Genomic DNA, 21,069 nt, shown 5'->3' on the forward strand with positions numbered 1-21,069 from the left:
TTTTCTCACTTCTACACCTCATGGATTTGTATCAACATGTGTGGACCGCAATAGAAGGTAGATGCTGGGCTGCGTTCGGCCCACAAACCTACACTTGAATCACGCTGTATTACGGCCAGGCTTCTCACCCAAAACACCTGATTCAGATCAGTAATCAGGAGGAAGTGTATAAAAGGACTGAGGGGACCAGACAAAAGGAGGCATGACACTATCGACCAGCAGCAGACATAAGGGGAGGAGTTTTCTTGCTCTCCACTCAACATGTTATAAGTTTGTTATTTTAGTTTGGACTGGAGGTTAGTGGTAGCCCTGTTTTGTGTTTCTATTGATATAAGCTTATTGTTTTTGTGGTGTGTGTGACGGCCCTGTATAGAGTTGGCCCAGTGTCCTCCCTACTTTTGTTCCGTTTGGGCAGGGTCTCACATCCGTTTTGTTTCCTTGAGTTAATTTTGATTCCGTTGATACTTTTTAAGAACATTGTTTTAATAAACATGTTAAAGTTTATTTCTGCTGTAGCGTCCTGTTTAGGTTGTGGCCCCTCAAGCCTTTGGCTTAACATCCAAGAGGGGCCCGTAACATCTGCGAGTCCAGCAAATTTCTTTAACAAACATAAAAGATGCGTAGCAGCTAACCGCCTTATACCAAACCGAGCATTTTATCCACAGACCCAGTAACCCAGAAAGGCAAAAATCCCCATCCATGTGCCTGACACATCTCACACCCTCCCACAGCTAAAGACCACACACATTTCACGCAGCAGGCATCCAAAAACTCTCCTCACATGTGGGATTCCAGATTCTTTCCCCCCATGCTGCGAGCACATGTGATGTTTGAGTCTAGAGTGACACGTGCAGAGCAGCACTTGAGATGCTCATCACTGTGGTCCTTATTGGATTAAAAATTTGATCTACCGTCCAACATGAACTACTTATCATGAATGATGCACGCGTGAGGACTTATTAGGAAAAAGAGAGGATGCATCACTGACAGACAGCTGATGGAAGAGTATCTCTGAAGAGTTCCAGTCCTCTTCAGTCCAAGCCCTCAATGACACCCACTCTCTCATTCCTGAGGCTTTTAGACAAAACCGCTGTTTGTTTTTAGTTTGCATTCATTTCCAAAATGACGTAAACCAGCGGAATAATGATTGAAGGCGTTGATGACTGCTGGGGCAATGATGTCCCACAGAGCTCTGGCAAAGTTTAACTATAGTTTTGTGGGCGGCTTGGCTTTGTGGCATCCTCTAACAGCTTTCAGAGAAACCAGTATCATTAAATTTTCCAAGTTAGGCTGGCATCAGACGGGTTCACCCATGCTATTAAAAGCAATTTGAGAAAGGATTTTCGATGAGGCAAACCTCACTGAGTCAGGAGGTGCTAAAGGCAGGAAAGAATGAGCCATCAGGGAAGGAAAGTTACCACAAAGCCTGAGTGAATAAAGCGGAACCTGATAATCACTTTTAATACATTTCTTTCTAGTGACAGAGTTGCAGTACAAAAGTATTACAGATGGCAGCAGAGCCTGAGTGAACTAATCCTAGGGAGGATCTTACAGATCTTCAAATACTAATGAAGAGTTTGTACTTACATCTAAACATAAATAAATAAATAATATGGAATGTTTATATTTTAGATGTACACTTTTTATGTTTTTACACTGAATTAGTGACAATTATTAGGAGTGTCCCAATCCCATATTGATTCTGGAAATCCGTAATATAACCTGCAGCTAAAATCTCCAATACAAGCAGTCCATCCCTAGCTGGGTTTCCATTACAGACTTTCGCAAAATAAAAGCGATATTTCTAAATGTCGACAAAGTGAAATTGTGCTTTGAACGTGTTTCCATTGAAGGTGGTTTTGGGCAGGAGCCTCGTGACTCCTGTGAAATCTCATCCTGCGAGACTTCGCTGCAGGAAGATACGCTCAGAAGCTCCTAAATCACTCCGTATCCCTTTGTTGTTTCAGGTCTAACGTGGCAGTAATCATTTTTAGTATAATGCTAAGAAATTCATCGGTCTCCTCTTGTGTTTACATGTACCGCGCCATGTACGTCACATCATGTGACCAGGTATGTCACGTCCTGTGACGTGTATATGAGGAAAAAGTGTTTCCATAGCGCTTTTGAAACACATTTAAATATTGAAACGTCTGAAATCCCGCATGAAAGCATAAAAGGTTTTTAGCGATATTTGAGTCTTTTTTTTTTTAATTTAGGTCGTTCCATTACCAGTTTTGTGCATTTCCAAGGGTAATGAAAACACAGCTAGAGACTCCGCTCTAGCACTTCTATCCAGCAGCTGACAGAACTAAATACTCACAGTAAATATTAAATGAAGTGAACTTGAGTTGTTATTTTGCACTTTAAAAGTGCAATTTGTTTTTATTGTTTTTTGCAATTATTATTATATATTTTTTTCTTTCTTGATTCTGTTCAATTGTTGAATATTCTTATTATTAAGTTAAGCACTTTTGAAATACAAATATTTTTGTTTTTATTAGATTCATTGATGTTGTGTTGATTTTGTATTCATTTTATTCCATTGTAGAATATTCTCATGTTTAAGGTTATAATCTATGTAACCAAGTGGTTAATAATCAATGGGTCAGTTTTTTCTCATATCTACTGTTGCTGACTATTGTTCTCTGTTTGAGTAACATCACGTTTCTAACATTCCACACAACAAAATAAGTGATAACGGTATGTATAATTTGTGCTGATATTTGATTAATATTGGTATCAGCCAATACTCAAAGTTGCAATATCAGTATTGTATCAGAAGTTAAAAAAAAGTTGGATTTGGAAGCTTTCTGCACTTTTAAAGGAGCTCGGTTGGATTTTTCTAACGCAGTTTGTAAAATATCACATATAATCAGTCTCCTGGTAAAACTGGACACATTTTTCTTTGTGCACTTTTAAATTGCTTTTCTTCACCTCATTTCTCTACTCATTTACACTTTCCACTCGAGTAAGATTCCGGGAGACGCAAAATAAGATACGACCTAAATCCTTCATTTCTCACTTCTAAAAAAGTGCACCCTATATTGCTTTTCCAAATGCACATGGAATATGAAAGTGTTCTTTTTCAGATATAAACAGGCCAACTCCTCAATTTCTACTTCCTGAAGGACAGATAACTATCTCCTTTCAGACTGGAACAGAAATCCAGACACTTTGCACATGGGCACTGAATGATAATTGAGGGGTTATACTTAAAATACTTCATGTCAAGTGGAAAATACAGACCAGCCTAATCCCTTGCAGCTTGTCAGAAATATTGAAAAACCAAGGTGTACCACGCACTTGGTTCATTTTTAAATCCGTTGAATTCTGAAAGCAGCAACACCCGCTTACACTGAACACTTCGTCTTTTGTAATTACATCTAATCCAATCGTTTTTTTTTTAGCTTCAGAAAATTGTAGCTCATATGAGACTCTATTTGATCAGATCGATGTAAGATTGTTGAATTAGCGAGCACACTCTGGGAGGATGAGTGAGCCTCTTATATTAGCACAGCTCACCTTTCCTTTACTTTATTACATTCTTCCGTAAATATAATCAAAGTTCTTTGTTTTTCATTGGTATGGGAAGAGGTGCTGCTTCACGGATAATAAAACATTTAAGTCAATATCAAAGCCACAGAGATCAAAGCACACCATGAGACCGTAAAATAAACTAAACCAGCAGAGAAAAACATTATGGCAGTAAATGTGTAACATTCACACACACAAAAAAAAAACAAAACTGTGCAATTTAAGCGTTATCATTGATGAGCTTGATGGACACTGCAGGACAAAAACATCAAAGAGTTCCTGGAGGCTGGGAGAATAGTGACCCAGTATCACAATGTTTAAACGCAAGCCTAAAAACCTATATTTATTCAGTCTGGCTTTTACTGTATGTCATGCTTTATGATCTTTATTTTTAAATTATATTTGTAAATATAATTTTTATGGTTCTTAATTTTTTATGCCTATTAAAAATTGTTTCCTTCTCTGTTTTGCTTTTATTTATGACTTTTTTTTTTATTTTGTCATCATTTTAATTATTGTGCTATTCTCTAAACCTTTTTTTTTAATTTTTTTTTATCATTTTTAAGTTTTGTCATTTACATAAGCAAATTTCTAGAAAGCACTTTGATCTACAATTCAAATGTCAGAAATGTACTATATAAATACAGTTTGATTGATTGATTGATTATCTTGCCTGCTTTGTAGATTAGATTGTGGATTTGTGTTTTAGATTTGACTGATGTGTTCCCAGACCAGCCGGTGATGCCAGAGTGAAAAATGGACTCAATTGTCACTCTATAAAAATGTGTATAATATTTGTGCACCACACCCTGAATGATAAGTCTGCGTAATCACCTACTGTACATCCTATCTTTAATCCCACATGTTAGTCATGCCATAGAACAGGAAATACACATTAATGGCTGTGGTGAATGCACATTTTAACCTGTAGTAAATCTGACACTGAACTAAACAGTTGTTCTGGATACATTTGAACTTTTGTGAGAACAAATTTTAGAAAAAAATAAATGTATTCTTCCCTATTCAAAAACAACAGAAACTGGCACTTGTTTTTTATTTATTTTTTGTCAATCTCATTGAATTATTTACAATGTATTGCTAAAAGAAAATGTATAACAGATAACATAAATATAATCCAGTATATTTTAAATTGGGAGGTGATGGCAGGGAGACTGGGACAAGAAACTATCAGCTTGAACTGGTAACTCTGCACATGATGTCACATCCAGTGTTCTGCTGAGGCCTGCAGAGCTGCTGGTTACCACCTTCAACAGTGCACATTGTTGCATTTATAAATTCTATTTTCCAAATTATACCTGAAACCAAATAATGCCGTTTAAATAACTTAAATTATATTGTATATTTTGCAGTATTTTGTTTTTATCCAATTCTTTTCTTTATTAGAAAGTAAGTATTTACACCTTAGATCTGCACTTCAGTTTCATTCCATGTGTACAGACCCCAGAAAGCTTGAAGAGGGGAGGCAGACATTGATAGGTAACATTGCTGTGTGTCTGTGTAAAGCAGGAGTAACAAATATAGAGCAGCTTGATCACAAGAGGGCAATAGATTTCAACATTTTCTATCCTAGTTTACACTTACACATGTAAAATGATGTATACAGCAATAAAGCATCTACAATATCCAAGCAGTAATTGACAACCATCCATTATTGCAAGAACTTCACGTCAAAGTTCTATCATTTTCTGACCAATATTTTGTATAATTATTGTAAAATTGTATGGGATTGTTATTGTGAAATTAGAAGACTTTAATGTTTTGTTTTGTTTTTTTTTTCTTTCTCGACAGTTGTGATTAGCTTGTGATCAAAAATGACTGCAGTCATGTGATTAAGGCACGGGAAACTGTTCGTTCTTTGGTTATTCCGTTTTAAAACCAAATCAAAATAACAAATAAATGGCATGTTTTTGTTTTTTTTCATTTTACTGACTCAAAACTAAAACAGAAATACAGAAACATCAAACATTACGTGCCCGCACTTGAAAATCCTCGGCCTGACATTTGAAAAATCCTCATAATATTAACTGTCACGAAAAAAAATCGATTTAATGTGACCAACTAAGAACTTCAGTAAATTTATAGTTGGAAATGGTTCATCCACTACATTTATAATACCGGTAGGGGAATAAAACAAATAGAACTTTATTACGTAGTCGTTTCTGTCACAAACACAGATATAACATTTTTTGTCACTAATCAAGAGCCCTGAGTGAATGTCACCTTACAGCAAGGTGAGAGAGCTGCCTTTGGACGTAACCGCGCTATGCTAAATGCTATATGTATGTTCACAGTGCATTAGTGAATCGATGCCATGTGACCGCTGCTGCTACGTTCTCTAGCTAGTGGGCGGGATAACACTACAGTGTGGATGACAGCGCTAGAGATGATAGAGAAACTTTTTTTGTGGAAAAACGACAGCTTTTAAAAGATGGAGACCAACACCTGAGTTACCAGAGCTTCAGCAGAGGTAAGGTCAGAACATGTTTCATACTTTTCACAGTGAATGGAACAAAAGGAAGGATTGGCTTTGTGGATGCTACTCACTGAGGCTGTTCTAAGTTGTTGTCATTTTCTCTGTGTTTCTGTGTTTCCAACACAAACAACAGATGTGCTGCCGTGTCATGAGATATATGTTGTTGGGAGAGTATGGAGGCTATATTTAATCATTTATGTTTCTTTAATGGTGTTTTACGATGTTGATTTTGATAGATGGCTAAACACTTGTTCATGTGGATCTTGTTGGGTTTTTTCCTTCTTATTATGAATTTTATATTTTTATAAGCACATTGAGATGACTTTGTTGGAAATTGCTTTATACAAATAACGTTGAATTTAATTGAATTAACACTTGATAGCAGAAACATATGAAATTGTCATTGGTGGTCTTGATTTGCAACGCCCTGCCTACCCAACCCTAGTGGTCACGGCACGTCACTGCATAAGCAGCAACATCATTGTATATACAGTATCTATAGGTTCTGAGATTAATGCATGGCATAGGGAGAGTTTAAATGCGGTCTCTGCTTTACCATCTTTCTTCAACTTCGGTATGATGGACTGTGACCTTTTGTGTGCTGCCCAGTACACATTCCCACACAGGGTCTGCTGATCTAGACTTTCAATGGATGCAAACATGATGCCATGGCCTGACATATTTGAACTCAACAGAACAAGAAGCACAATGTTCTTTTTATAATGACTCAAATTGGATCTAAACCGTGGCTGAATCACCTCTGTTAATAGGAATTTGCTCATTTTATTTAGTGGTAGTTGGATAACAAAATTGACATTTCATTAGTTTGCTTGGTATTCACATAACTGCATCTCCTGAGTATTAAAAACAAATCGATCACAATTTAGAAATCCACATTAGACAGGCGTAATCATCGCTATTATTTTTAAGTCATTGTTTGACTTTTTTTTTTTTTTGTAGGACTTTGGCAATGACGGTGTGTTTGTCTCAACAGCAGAGCATTGGCTTAGTCAATGTTAAGCTTGATGACTTTATTCATGAGTTCAGAACCATTAAAGATATTATCTTGATGGTTGGCAGCTGAATCACCTCGAGAGATTTTGAGTTTTTGGTTTTTTTTTTTGGTGGTGCCAAAAAAGCGAGTGCTCAGCTAATTAAGACTTAAGATGAGTCGTGCAGATTGAAAATGCTTCCAAGTCAATATTCTGTATTCATCTTTTAAAGCCTGTCACAATCAATAGCAGCTTCAGCCAAAACCAGTCTGTTCCCAGTCACAAAGCCCTGTATCAAAGTTTCCTACTCAGCCCACACAGCCAGATGCTGAGCAGATGAATGCTGCTTTTATATGCATTTATTTCCTTTGATATTTAAAGCTTTGCACGGTTAAGCTCATTACACAAACAAACAAAATAATATTATAGAACTATCATCCTTTATTATTGATTGCAGCTATCTTTGCCAGTAAACCAGTTTTGTAGATTTAGGACTATTTAGTAGATGCATTGCTCCCCAAACACCCTTTAAACTACAGTTTTGATGTTTTATTGTAACTTTTACAAGCAAAGACATGATGGCTCAAGATTGTTCCACAAAAAAGTCTGTTGCTATTCAGCCTGGTTTCAACACAGTGAACAGACAGACAGTGAGCAGAGGAGATCTGGTTTAAAACACTTGTCTTAGATTCCAGGGGTTACATTTCATCATGTCAAAAATTCACAATCGATAAATTGATAATCTACCACATTAAACACATTAAACTGTACTCCACAGTCTTCTCTGTGGTCTCCATACGTCTGCGTCTCCCACACAAACTGGCCGTCCCAAGGATGAAGTGTCAGGGTTCTTACCAATGTTAACATTTGATATCATCCCACACTTGATTATTCATGATTCCACTAATTTTACCACCAAATAATGTACGTTTTTGGGCTCCACCTCACTTACAAGCACTTCTATTTCATTGTTCGTGAAATTCCTTTTCCTTAATTTTTCTGCCATGATTGAGCATTAATTGCAGTTGATCAATAGGCTCATTTAACGTAAAAACCATTGATAGGGTACTTTTATTGACTTCATTAAGGCTAGAATGTTGGTGTGACGAGGGCGAGTTATGAAGTGAATCCAACTGTGCAATCTACTAGGTAGACTGTGATTTATAATGGGAATGTGCTTGATAGGTTTGATAAATGATCTAGTGATTTACCTGCTTGTTCAGACTTACAAATTACATTCACTGCAGCAGTGAAATTGTGTGGGAAAGTTCCTTCATTGCAAACCTTGACATAGCATCAGCTGGTGCAGAATGATATGTTGCCCTATTGCTAGTGTGACATGCACATGCAGGTGAAAATAGCCAACGTGATGGACAGCCACAGGCCACAGATTCCGTCAGTCCCGTCTGTGGCTAATGATTAGAAAAAGGTTGCTGAGTTCAGGCTGCCGACTTTTGAGGGATCCATTGGTGCAACATGCTGACAAGCTATTACGCAACAACAGACATCCTCACACTCTGTCACCCTGAGTCTATTAGAGGACATCTTTATTTTTAAAGTCTATTCATCAAACAGCTTTGAACTGCAAGATAATACACACACTGATCCCACATACAGTCATAACTATTCAGCACTCCAGAGCAGAGTTGTCTAACGCACTAAGATACAATGCCATTTGGACTGGACTTTGGGCTAATGTTTTTATCCTAAAAGAGCATCTCTCTTTTAAAACAAATATTCTTAGTTTTAAAATGTATTAACCATGAAGACATTAAAGGTGCAGTCTGCAACTCTTATAAAAGTGACTTTTTGTCATATCTGCTAAAGCTGTCACTATGTAAGGACAGCTTTACATCAAACTAGTAGTATGTGTGAAAAAAACAGACTCATTGAGTCCCCCCTGCTGCTCCTGTAGCCTTTGGCAGACTGCCAGAATGCACCGCGACCGAGCAAAAAGAACCAATCAGAGCCAGGACTGTGTTTGATGGACTGTCTGACAGCTGTTGCTCACAGGCCCCGCCCCGTTCCCGGAGCTAGAGTGCAGTCTTTTTTACAGTGTATGGTCTGGAGGAGTAGAAGATGGAATTGGTGACTTTGCTGCTTGAAAGGTAATTACTGCTGCTTGATTTACATTATGTTTGATTTGTAATTGTTACACTAGAACTCTGTAGTGCATGTGTTGTTCATGTGCGCGTTCATGTGTGAGTTGCTGTAAGTGACACTGTGTTGTTGCTGCTGCTGCTGAGGTGTGTGCACAATGAGAGAGAGAAGTGTTGCAGTAATATGCTTTTAACAGAGCATGTTATTTTACTGTGATGTTGCTGTCAAACTAACGTTAGCTTGTTAGCTCCTCTGAGGGAGGGACTTTGGAACGTTTGGAGGCAGGACAAGAGAGCAGTGGGGTGGGAGGGGGAGAAAGGGATCTGAGAGTTGCGGACTGCACCTTTAATGTTAAAGGCTTAATTTCTTACCATCTTATTTCTAAACTCTTGTGTGGAGAGGCTCCAATTTTCCGCCATTCCCATTTCCGCATTATTTAAACATCAGTTTACTCTTTTCTGTTTTGTTTCAGTTTCATGTGCTTTCTAATCAGATGTCATTACTGGCTATACATTTTTTCTAAAATTGCACCAAACATGCTTAATACGGTTAATTGTTAATTAATAACATTGTTAATCATTTCATGTTTCTTTTCTGTATTTGTATTGAAACAACTCGCTGAAATCACACAGGATTTTGCACAAGGTTTGTCGTTTGTCCGTTTGTTAAAGTTGCTACACATTAGACCACTAAATTAGTGGAAAATTGCAGGACATTGTGCCAAAACATGTCAGTAGGGTTTAGTCTGTCTCATAATTATTGTTTTCCATTTTAAGAGATGAACTCCATCTTATCTTATCGTATTTTGCGTGAAAATTGTTTGAAAGTTAAAAACAAGTTGGGGCGACGGCGTTATTTGGAGAATTGTTCGATCCCCTTCTTTTGAAGTGTAGTTTAGATGAAGAACTATATGTACGTCACAATGTCGTACATCCGTTTTTCTCACCCTCTGCGTGTGTCCAATAAATCAGTGCAACAGGTTTTTACAGCAAATCTTCCCAGATGTTAAACGTCAGAAGCAGAAGAAATGGCCAACCAGGAGTAATAAATACTGAAAGAAAGGAAAAAAAAGCAGCTCCTTTCATTTTACTTCACTCCACTCACATTTCCTGCTTCGGAACAGTTGGAGTAAGACAGTGCTGAGTTTCCATAATAAGAATAAATACACATTCACTTGACAGTGAGGGAGGATATACTTTGATATAGAACTATCCAATATATTGAATCATATTTGTCAATAATCCACTGCTATACAACCCATGGGCAAAATTGATCCCCAAAATTGTTCTTTGTACCTTTTTTTAATTTTTTTTTTTCAGGTTTGTGTATTTCAGGCCAAAATGGACTATAAGTGTAACATAAACCATTATGTGCTTGATTGTACTATATATAAAATTTAATTTTGCTCAAAGTAAACCACGTTTAAAGGTCCCATATCATGCTATTTTTCACCATTTGTTCTAAGAACCCCAAAAACATAGTATTTGAGGTTTATTTTCCCAAACTCGCCTGTTTTCCAGAGTTTTAGCCTCTGAAAAGTCACTTTCTGAGCAACTCAACACAATCAGGCTGATTTGCGGCCTACTTATACATATTCATGAGTGGGCGTGTCTATAGACGAGACACTGACCCTCCTGTAGCCGAGCTCATGCTGCTTTATAAACATGAGACAGAGCATGGGGGCGGGGCGTTCACCGGTACATACATAGACTGTAGAAAATACATACATAGCACTACGGGAAGGACGCTGACATGCTCACCTACGTGGGCGTGTCTGTTTACATGTCAATCACGGCAGAGAGCTTCCTGGAGGCGCGGCTTCTCCAGCTCAGTGCCGCGTCAAATTCATCACCAAAGTGGGAACGCGTCATCAAATTGGAGCGAGGTGTTTGTGTTCACCCTGCAGTAAGAAAGGAGCAAATCACCCTCTAACTAATGATTGATGGAATCACTGAAAAAAACACTTTGGACATGTGTATGAAGCCCATGTAGCACTTTATGATGTTTAAAGCACAGAAAGGTTCATTTAGCTTAACATGGGCCCTTTAATCACACAGCATTATAGTTTTATGGTAACGTATAAAACCCTCAAATACTGTGGTTTTACTATATTATTTATTATATTTTTTTTTGTTAATTGTAATGCCAGCATACTAAAAGTCACTGAGACTTGTTTCCAGTGCTGAGGAATAACAGCGATGCTCAAAGAATCATCCCAGCTATAATTCAATGTCATGCTGTCTCAGAGTGAGGACAGAAAAGAGCAGGAAGCTGTGATTTAAAAGCTCTGGCATGAGTCAGGATTTACTTCCACTTAGTTCCTGGGTAAAGATTAAACAATATGGAGAAAAAGAGTGCAGAATGAGTAGGAGAATAGGAGAAAAGTAAAAAAATAAACATCACTGCTACATATCAGCTTTCAAAGAGAATAAAAGAATGACCATTTGAGAGAAGCTGCAGCTGGTGTGTTTAACAACCCGGAGCAAGGTTGGCAGTTTTCACTGCACCCATTTAACAGAACATCTGTCCATGTCGTTCATTCATAATGAGTGATTAAAAGCTTCCAATTGAGCCACAAGTGAACCTCGAACAAGCCCCTGGGTCTCTCTGTGTGCAGTAACACAAACTCGTGCCAGTAAATACTATAAAGGTGTTTGCAGATGAATGAAGTGAAGACAGACCGCAGGGAAACTGTGGAGGAGTAATTGACCTACAGGACAAAAGTTAACGCAGTGTAAGATCAACATCGCACAGCACAGCTGCTAAAATACTTGGGGAACGATATTCAATCGCACTGTGGAAGGTTGCGATGCCTAACACTGTTTTCATTCACAGCTATCAAGATAGAGGTATTTTTAACTAGGTATTTAAATATATGCATCACGCAAAGTGTTTACAAAACAATTACACCCAAGGAAACAATGGCACCCAAAAATTCAACCAGTTATATTTAAAGTGAGCAGATCAGAAAACCATAGAACACAGATTTTGCACAGCTGTGGTGTGAGTAGTTGAAATGATCTACGTATCTGCCTCAGGCCTCCATCAGTGCTGGACGGTAGGCCTGAACGATTCATTGCATTTGCGATATCATAAAAAGGCAATTTTCTAATCACAAAGGCTGTAATTTTTATTTATTTATTTTCATTCTTTATTATTTTCTATTTCCTTGTACTGTCCTGTTAAGTTCAGTGTGTTTAAGAAGTGCAGTCCACATGTTTACATGTTTCATGAAACATGAAGTAAGTTAGACATGTTGAAGAGGTAAAGCCACAGATTTGTTGTTGTAATCTGTGCTTTACAATTTACATTTCATATTTATTTAAAGTTGAAATAAATCTGAAATAGTTTAATATGAAACAGGTTGATTTATTGCTTGTGTTCATTGAAAAATACATCACAAGAGGCCCTAGATTATTTTCCAAAATCGTTCAGCCCTACTGGACGGACACATGCAAATCTACATCACGGATGTTTTAGAAGTCCAATGAGTTCCCATTATTTATCAACAAATATATTCCTAAACCAGCAGACAATCATATTGACAAAGTCCCCTGGCAACCAGGTGTAATCGACTCCACCACCTACAGAATGGTGTCACAGACTATTTCCATAGGGATGGTAATAAGGGAACATGATGTAATATAATAGTGAGCTGTGCTATTGGTTGCATGCAGTTGGTTTACCGGTGGGCTTAGTTGCTTTTTGTGTTTGCTGTGCAGAATGTCACCAGTTGGGACTTGGATCAAACTGGGACTTTTTTACCCAGGGTTCATCACTCTACAAAACCAGCTTATGGTCCAATTCTTACTTACAGACTGAGACACTTAAAAATACCAAATAATGACAACAGATCACTCTAGTGGAGGAAAAGTTTGTCTTTGAATGGCACTGTTATGTAACTTCTTAGTTATCTGTCATGCTGGCACTGTCAATTCTTGAATTGATTGTTGAGTGTTGGAATATCAAAGACATGCTACTTAAAAGGAGGACACAGAAAAGGAAACAACTGTGTTAAATTTACAAAGCCATGCTAAAGCTCATCCTAACAAACATTGCCTAAAGAGAGAAATGTATCCTTTTCATGAAGGAAAGCAAAGGTAAAGCAGCACCTTTGAAAACTACAAACTGTAGTCCAACTTTCTACCTTCCTCAACTCTTTCTAAGCTCAGCACTACTGGGTGAAGGCAAAGGCTTCCACGGACTCATGTAAATATGATCATTGATACAGTTAAAAAATCAAATACTACAAACTCAAAGCAACAAACTGACATTCACAGGGTAATTTAACCCGTGCCACATTTTGCGATTAAATGTGTCATTTCTGTGTCTGCACAATTGCAATTACTGAGACTGTGGCAAGTGTTTATTCCGTTGTATTGATCTTTTGCTGACTTTGCTAAAAGTGCAGTATGCAGTGCATACACGCACGTGCCGACAGAAGCTGCAAACTGCACAATCATCTGTATTGCAGGGAAGTGCTCTTTGCTTGTCTAATGATGTATGTCTATAATTGAGAGGTCTTGATATTTTCTGCTGAGTGTGCCTCAGCTGCACCAGCCTTCTGTTTTATCCTGGAAATGGAAAGAAATCTGCTCTACATTCAGAGATCTGCGTGTGCAACTAAATCACCTGCATATTAGTACAGTTTAGAAACTCCTTCTGAAGATGGAGGAGAATCCAAATAATTTGGTTCAACATTTAAGATACATTCACTTAATTGGTTTCAAATGAAACCTTCTAGTATAGAGTCAAATAAAAGAGTGACTAAAGGTCCAGCCCTTTAAACATTTTTTCTTAAGAGTAGAACATGAGTGCATGTCAGATGGCAGAACAGAACAACAAGGGAAAGAAGATGTACCTTAATTATTAAGTGAAATACATTCCTCTGACAAACAAATGGCAGCTTTTCTTTTACCAAGAGTCAAAGCTTGATAATCATAACTCTTACATATCACATTAGTACCATTTCTTCTTTTTAGGTAAGGCTACCGTACAGTAAATGACAAAGATTCAACAAGGTGTTGAAGAGGTGTTGGTTGGCACTGATTTGTCAACACATTCAAGTGAGCTCCACAAAACTAAGTGCACAGTCACACTAAAATCCCTTGTTTAGGTATATGTTGTTGATTCAGGCCCAACCATAAGAGGTTACCACAGAAGTAGACTCATCAGACCAGTCAAACTGTTTCCACTCTGAGCCTAAGGTTCTCCAGAAACAATAGTTGGGTTTCCATTATTGATTTTTGCAAAAAAAAAAAAAAAAAAGCGCTGTTTCTAAATGTCGACAAAGTATAACTGTGCCTTGAATGTGTTTCCACTGGACGTTGTTTTGGGAAGAAGCTTCGTAAGTCCTGTGAAATCTCCTCCCGAGAGACTTCGTGACAGGAAAATGGATGCCCCAAACCTCCTTATAACATTCTGTATTCCTTTGTTGTTTCACATCTATTGTGGCAGTAATAATTTTAAAGAATAATGCTAAGAAATATCCCGGTCTCCTCTTCTGTTTACACGTACCATGCCATGTTTTCTTGGAGAGAAGTGGTCATGTGACCATGTACATTACGTTCTGTGACGTGTATTTCTGGAAAAAGTGTTTCCATAGTGATTTTGCGACACATTTCAATATCAAAACATCTGCAATTCCTCCTCATGAAAACGTAAAAACTTTGTAGCAATATTTGAGTGTTTTTTCAAAATCCATTACCATTTTTTTAGATTTTGCACATTTCCAATGGAAATGGAAATGAGGCTAATGTCATACTTAAAGCTAGGGTTGGCAATTTTCTCCAGATACACTTTGAAAGTTCTTGGTTGAAATTGTCTTTATGTCCTGACAGAAATTAAGATTTTATGTGCTCTGAAAAAAGAATGCAGCTGTAAACCTGTAATAACTTCAACCAATGGAGAAAACGAACCGTTTTTTTTTTAACCAATCACGTCTCCCCGTCTCTCTGCTCGTTCTTGACTGGAGCAGCTTTGCACATGCATGTGATTGAGATGAAGCACAGAGGGGAGGGGGTAAAGGCGGAGCCATCAGGGAGGCTACATTCAAAATTATGCTCACTTTGAAAATCGCCTACCCTACATTTAATAGCACCTACATTTCCTTTGTTTCCCAATTTGAACAACAGTTGTCCAACTTGACCAAAGCTACCTTATGGCATTACTGGGTCACAAAGTTGTAAATGATTTTGAAAAAAATGGATGCAGCATAGAAAAGCCTAAATGTGGATGACCTGAGAAACTCAGATGCTGATTCAGCTGCTCAGCCACCTGCAGCTGTTCTGTTGCTCTCAGTTCATTCACATTGACAACATGTCCCAGAACCAGTCCTTTGGCTTCTACACAGTGTTTATGGTCCCCAGTGACAAAAGAACTGTGTTGAGTAAGTAAATCAGACACATCTGCCCCTCCACAGACAACTGCTGCTGCTACTGTGATGTCTCTGGAGGAAGCCTTTTGGCCCTTTTCCATTGACAGTACCTACACTGCACTACACTGCCTGGCCCGCTGCTGCTTTTCCATCAACAGATGGTTCCCCTGTCCTAAGTTTACGTCCGCTGTAACTAGCTGCCTTGCCATGCCGACACACAGGCACACACGCATAAACAAAAACGTAACCAGACGAGAGTGACTACTAAAGCAGACCATGAAAAGTAAACTAACTTTTGGTAATAAATGTAAGTCGGTTTGGTTTTAGTTTAGAATCAATCGTTGGGTTTTTGGAACATGTCACTGTGGTTACAAATTATGGCTTCGTGTTAAAATCATATTCTGCCAATTTGTGAAACTCTGTGCTGTGTTTTTTTTAATGCACTATATGTAATATTTAAATAGACCAGTCAATATTCGTCAGAGTATCTTGTAGTGAGTAATTTACCTGCCTAATTTATATTATCAAAATGCTGTTCCAGAATACACCTCAGCAGAGATAATGCAAAAGGTCCATATATTTATTACAATGCTTGATTTGGTCTCACTTCCTTAATGCGTTTTGGGAGTATGACATTTGTAAAAATGTGAGATGGAAAAGGTAAAATCGACTGAACCTTGGGTAAGGGACACTTGGGTGATTCACTGAGTGTAATGACTTGCGGTGTGACATAACACTGCTGATGAAGCAGGGTTCACGTCTGATGGTGTTGGCTCCCCTGGTCACTTTTTATGGGTCATCATTCAGACGGTCCAGAACAGAGTGGATAACCACATATTAACATCCCCTAAGTGGGAATATATCTTACATATCTATTACAACTCGCTAGGTTAAGCGTGTTCATTCCAGCCTGGCTACGTGTGCGTTCTTGTGTCAAAGGAGGAGATTACGGCGTCAGACCAATCCACAAGAAACTGTGGAGAGCAATTTACATCACAATTGAGGAATAATTCTTTAAAAATATGAAGAATTTAAATCCATAACTCACACCAAAAACAACACTGTTGCTGCAGTAAAAGCAGGAAGGAATGAATGCAGGAATTGATGAGTGTTAATGCTTAACTCATTCAGTGCCAGCCATTTTCAGAATTTCTACCTCCCTCAGTGCCAGCTGTTTTTGAGCATTTTGACTGATTTTTAAAGACCCACAGAATATTTTGTACTATGACTATCTGAAATGACACCAGATTCTGAATGATTAAAGTATCTACTTTCATCAGAAAAAAATATTTAATTAATTTTGTTTCTAGTTTGTTTCTGTCTTCTGTAATCAGCAGTTGAATAGAGGCAAGTTTCACACAAATTGCCAGTTTGTGACAAAAAGCTGAGAAAAAGGGCTTTTTCTGAAAAATTGATTAGTGACTTTGAAGCATTTTTTTTGCTTTTTGGGACACCTCGACATTAGTTTCCTACTAAAAAACTACAAAAACAACACTGAGGCCAGGCTTTTGATGGCAAAATTATTATTATTTTGCTATCCATGTCAGAGTTGAATGGTTTTCATTCCACCAAGTCCATCAACCCGTCAATTACACAGACGTAACTTCCTCTTCCTCTCGACACGCAGAGATGACCCGTTTGGCCCGGTTAGTTGATGGTTTTATCTCACGATTGCAGCATAATCAATAATCCACTCAGGTCCACACAAGTTCTATCTGAGGAATGACGCAGCACTATTCCGGCAATCAACGTCACTTTTTGGCCTCAATCGGCCCTAACTGGTCCAACCAGCAAGTAGGTGCAATCAATCGTACGTGAAAGGACCCACAAGTATCTAATTTAGATTAGCAAAAAAAAAAGGACATCAATGGCATTAGTTGTTGCTGGTGCGAGAATGATCAATTACAATAATTTGTATGGTTAATTCTGACAAAAGTTAAAGAGAGATGCCTGATTGTTGCTTCTTCTTTTGGGGAAAAGATTCTCTGCACTGAAAAATGTTCTTAACAAGCCATGCATCCAAATTTCATCACATTTATGTGAGAGGGGGAAGGTTATTTTCAATCTGTCAGAGGGGAAAAAACATAACGGTTTGAAGAATGGCTTTCGAAAAGTAAAATATTGTTTAAATTTAACAGATATTAAATGGATGCAATAGTTTCACGTGTTTCAATGTTTCATAGTGTCCTGGGAACACTGTTCAACAACTCTTCACAAATCATTACAGCTTAATACTGTAAAATGTATTCGACGTTCTGCTTTAATTCATTAGTAAGTAAAGTATTATTCTATCGTACCACAAACAGATTGTTGCAGACATGCTTGGATTCCTAAAAGTAGTTTAATTCAACACAAACACACCTTCAAACTAATTTCTATCCAGGATTCTTAATTTATAACCTGCTACCTTGTAAACATGCATGTTTTGTGAAGTACCATGGCTCTGAGCTGGCAGCATCTTGGTCAGTGTGTGTTTAATGTGTGTGTTTCCTTCCCGTTGCGCCAGCACTAAGTAACCGTGCTTCCTCAGAAACCATTTTCCCAAGCTGGCTCGAACCCAGTGCACTGAGCAGCTGTTGGATCAATGGCTTTAGTAAAGACAAAGAACAAAGTGTAAACACACACACACACACACACAGGATGTCAGATCACATAGTACCAGAGCTGCAGGAGCTTGCCCTTAGTGACCAACGTGTCACGTTCTCACATGGACAAGAGTCGATCTGCTCGGCTCTGAACCACCACTGTAACAAATATCTTTTGTTTTTCTACCTTCTTTGGTTATTAATGTAGTTTATTTAATACCTTTCCTTATAGCCGCTTACTGACCCATAGTTCTTGGCGCATGGACTGTGGGGTAGTTATCACCTTAGGGTCAAAATGTATACTGTGTCCCACTTGTGTGTGCTTTCCGACAGTACTCTGAAGACCCTGAGTTAGCGTGTAAACACAAGCCACGGCTTAGGAAACAGCAGCGGAACAAACATGCTGTTAGAAGTCTAATAAACTCTAAACAATAAATAGTTGAATGACTGACTGAATGGCTGTCTGTTTTTGTTGTTCTGGTCTTTGATTTTGTTATTGTAGTCTTTCTTCAGCTTCCTAAGTTTCTCCCTCACTTTTTTGCCGCATAGAGAATCCCTAGAGCCATGGGGCATTTGTAGATCTGACCGTACACTGAGGCCAGGTCACTGGACTTTGTCCTCGTCAAAAAAAAGCAAGGAGCGCCTGGACCTCATTGCATTAAATCACTAAATGTACAAACCATAACCAAATAAGCCAGCAAGTCTAACATGCAGCTGTCTGCGGCAGCTGTTTCATAACCTTTTCAAAGAGTCATGGTTATTGTGCGATCTGCATGGATCCAGGACATTAAGCTAGGTCTTACTGTACCTCATCCTCATCAAAAAAGCTGAGAAGCATCTGGATATCAGTGTCCATCGAAAGGTCAAGTTTAGTAGCAGGAGCTTCCATTTTCAAATAATACAGTCAGCTGAAGTGCATTAAAGGGATCCTCCACTGTTTTTACAAATATGGCCTAAAATCTTTGAAATGTCATTATTAGAAGATCTATGCCTAACAAAATGCATTATTTTGCACCATATTTGGTTTATTAACTTTTAAAACTGGGATAACTTTATCCTGTGCACCGCCATGTTGAAATGAAATCATCGATGACGTGATCAGCTCCTTTTAGTCCACTGAGTTCTATAGGAGTTGAAACATTCAGCATCATTTAGCAGCTTTTTCAGTCAAACTGACAACTTGTGCTGCTTTGGGTTGCTCTAAAAATCAGTGAAAGTTAAACAATTTAATGTAAACTTCTATTGTTTACTGAGAGATTATACATTTAAAAAGTGACCCGAAAAAAACCTGTGGCCACAGGGGGCGACAGTTCCCACTCTGCTGTTTTGTAGACACCACTAAAGAAGAGAAGAAGAGCTTTGTGTGCATGTAAATAAAGGCAACCAGGATTCACTGCTGCTCATTAGAATCAGCAGTGAATCACTGCTGCGTCGAGCAACAGTAGGATTCTGCTTATACTGGTAATAAAAACAGTGGAGGATCCCTTTAAAGAATGGATCAATAAATCAGTGATCAACAGTTAGGATTGATCTTGGCTTGCTGCTGATCACCTAATTCAATCAGACATCAGTTCTGTAAACCCCAACCCCCCAAAAGCACATTGTTGGAACTATTGCAGCCCTGATAAATTGACAGTGGTCCCACTGGTCAATACACAGACAGTTCTGGGAAAGGTTCTCAGTTCTGGGGGAGAATGTAGTCATTTAATAACAAAAGCTTATTTCTCACCTCTCTTGACAAAGATTTACAAACCCTGAGTCAGTATGAAACATTCTCCTTCCCCACAGCATGTTAGTCATTTTAAAAAGCAGCAGGTCTGATTTCAGGGCAAACAGTAAAGTAAGGTGTAATTATCTTACAGTGACAACAATCAGCGGTTATACGCCCGTCATCTCACTAACTGAGGCAGGAAAACAAAAACCACAACATCACTTAGCTGTGTCATGGTCAGATATACAGATTATAGAAAATAGCTCAAAAAGTCAAAGAAGGTTTCAAGCATGATTTTCTTGCTGGGTAAAATTTCTTTCTGAGAGGGTCAGGGTTTGGAAAGCCTTCAGCTTGTGAAAGCGCCAAAGGATTGCTAGAAAGTTGTACCTCTAAGCGAGATTTTACCCACGCTGGTTCTTATTGTTGCAAAGACGTTTCACATTTTGCTGAACACCAACCACTGTCAGTGAATGTTTTAACATTATACCCTCATAGAATCACAGAAAAGATATTCATTGATCATGTTGATGGGAGATTTTCAGTGTGAGTCAGAAAAATAAAAGAGAAAGGTCTTATCCTGCGACAAATAATTGTCTTTCCAGTAAGCTCCAAATGTCATTTTTTAAATATGTTAAATTATTGCATTAAAAATGACATGTAGTTTCTGGATTCAAATACGAAAGGAAAATTACTGTAAAGATGTCAAAATATATTGCATGTTAAATAAAAGGCAACGCTCTCATCAGAATTTGTTTCAATTTAATATTTATGCTACATTGTAATTATATGTATTATTATTATATATTTACACAAATATAACAGGTATTTGCTGTCTCAAAGCATTTGTTTTCAATTTTGACACTGATTGTACTGAGCATATAATACTCGTGAAGTTAAATATTTTTTTTCTATATTGCTGTACTGACATTTTAAATGTAATTGTAATCCCTGCATTACACTACTCCAACAATGTTTCCTACTTCTGTCCATCACAAAACTGCCTTACAGCTAAAAAACATCTCAGCACAGGTCGGAACGAGCTTCTCTGGTACACTCTCAGGTCACAGCAGTTGAAATGATGAACGAGTTTAAGTTAAGAAAAAATAATTGTAAGCACACTCACCATCTGCGACTGGTTTCTGGGGCTGCTATTGATGTCCTCCACCTTCTCATTCGCTGTGTAAAGTAGGAAAAAACATTTTTATTTTCTTCCCACAACAAAGTTTAACATCCTGTGGTCCAGTGTCTGCATAGTTCAGGTGCTTGGGTCCAGCAGG

General features: G+C 38.1%; 1 protein-coding gene across 10 annotated transcripts in view; it reads right to left on the reverse strand.

Annotated features, from left to right (window-relative positions):
* Positions 1–21,069, reverse strand: part of nav3 (neuron navigator 3) — a 332,783-nt gene that overhangs the window by 136,933 nt on the left and 174,781 nt on the right. For all 10 annotated transcript variants that reach the window (XM_028448750.1, XM_028448749.1, XM_028448748.1 and 7 more), the window contains exon 3: positions 20,916–20,968. In XM_028448750.1, coding sequence (XP_028304551.1) covers positions 20,916–20,968 — 53 coding nt within the window. The remainder of the gene's footprint in view (positions 1–20,915; positions 20,969–21,069) is intronic.

Source organism: Gouania willdenowi, chromosome 6 (genome assembly GCF_900634775.1).
Source record: "Gouania willdenowi chromosome 6, fGouWil2.1, whole genome shotgun sequence".
Taxonomy (NCBI): domain Eukaryota; kingdom Metazoa; phylum Chordata; class Actinopteri; order Blenniiformes; family Gobiesocidae; genus Gouania; species Gouania willdenowi.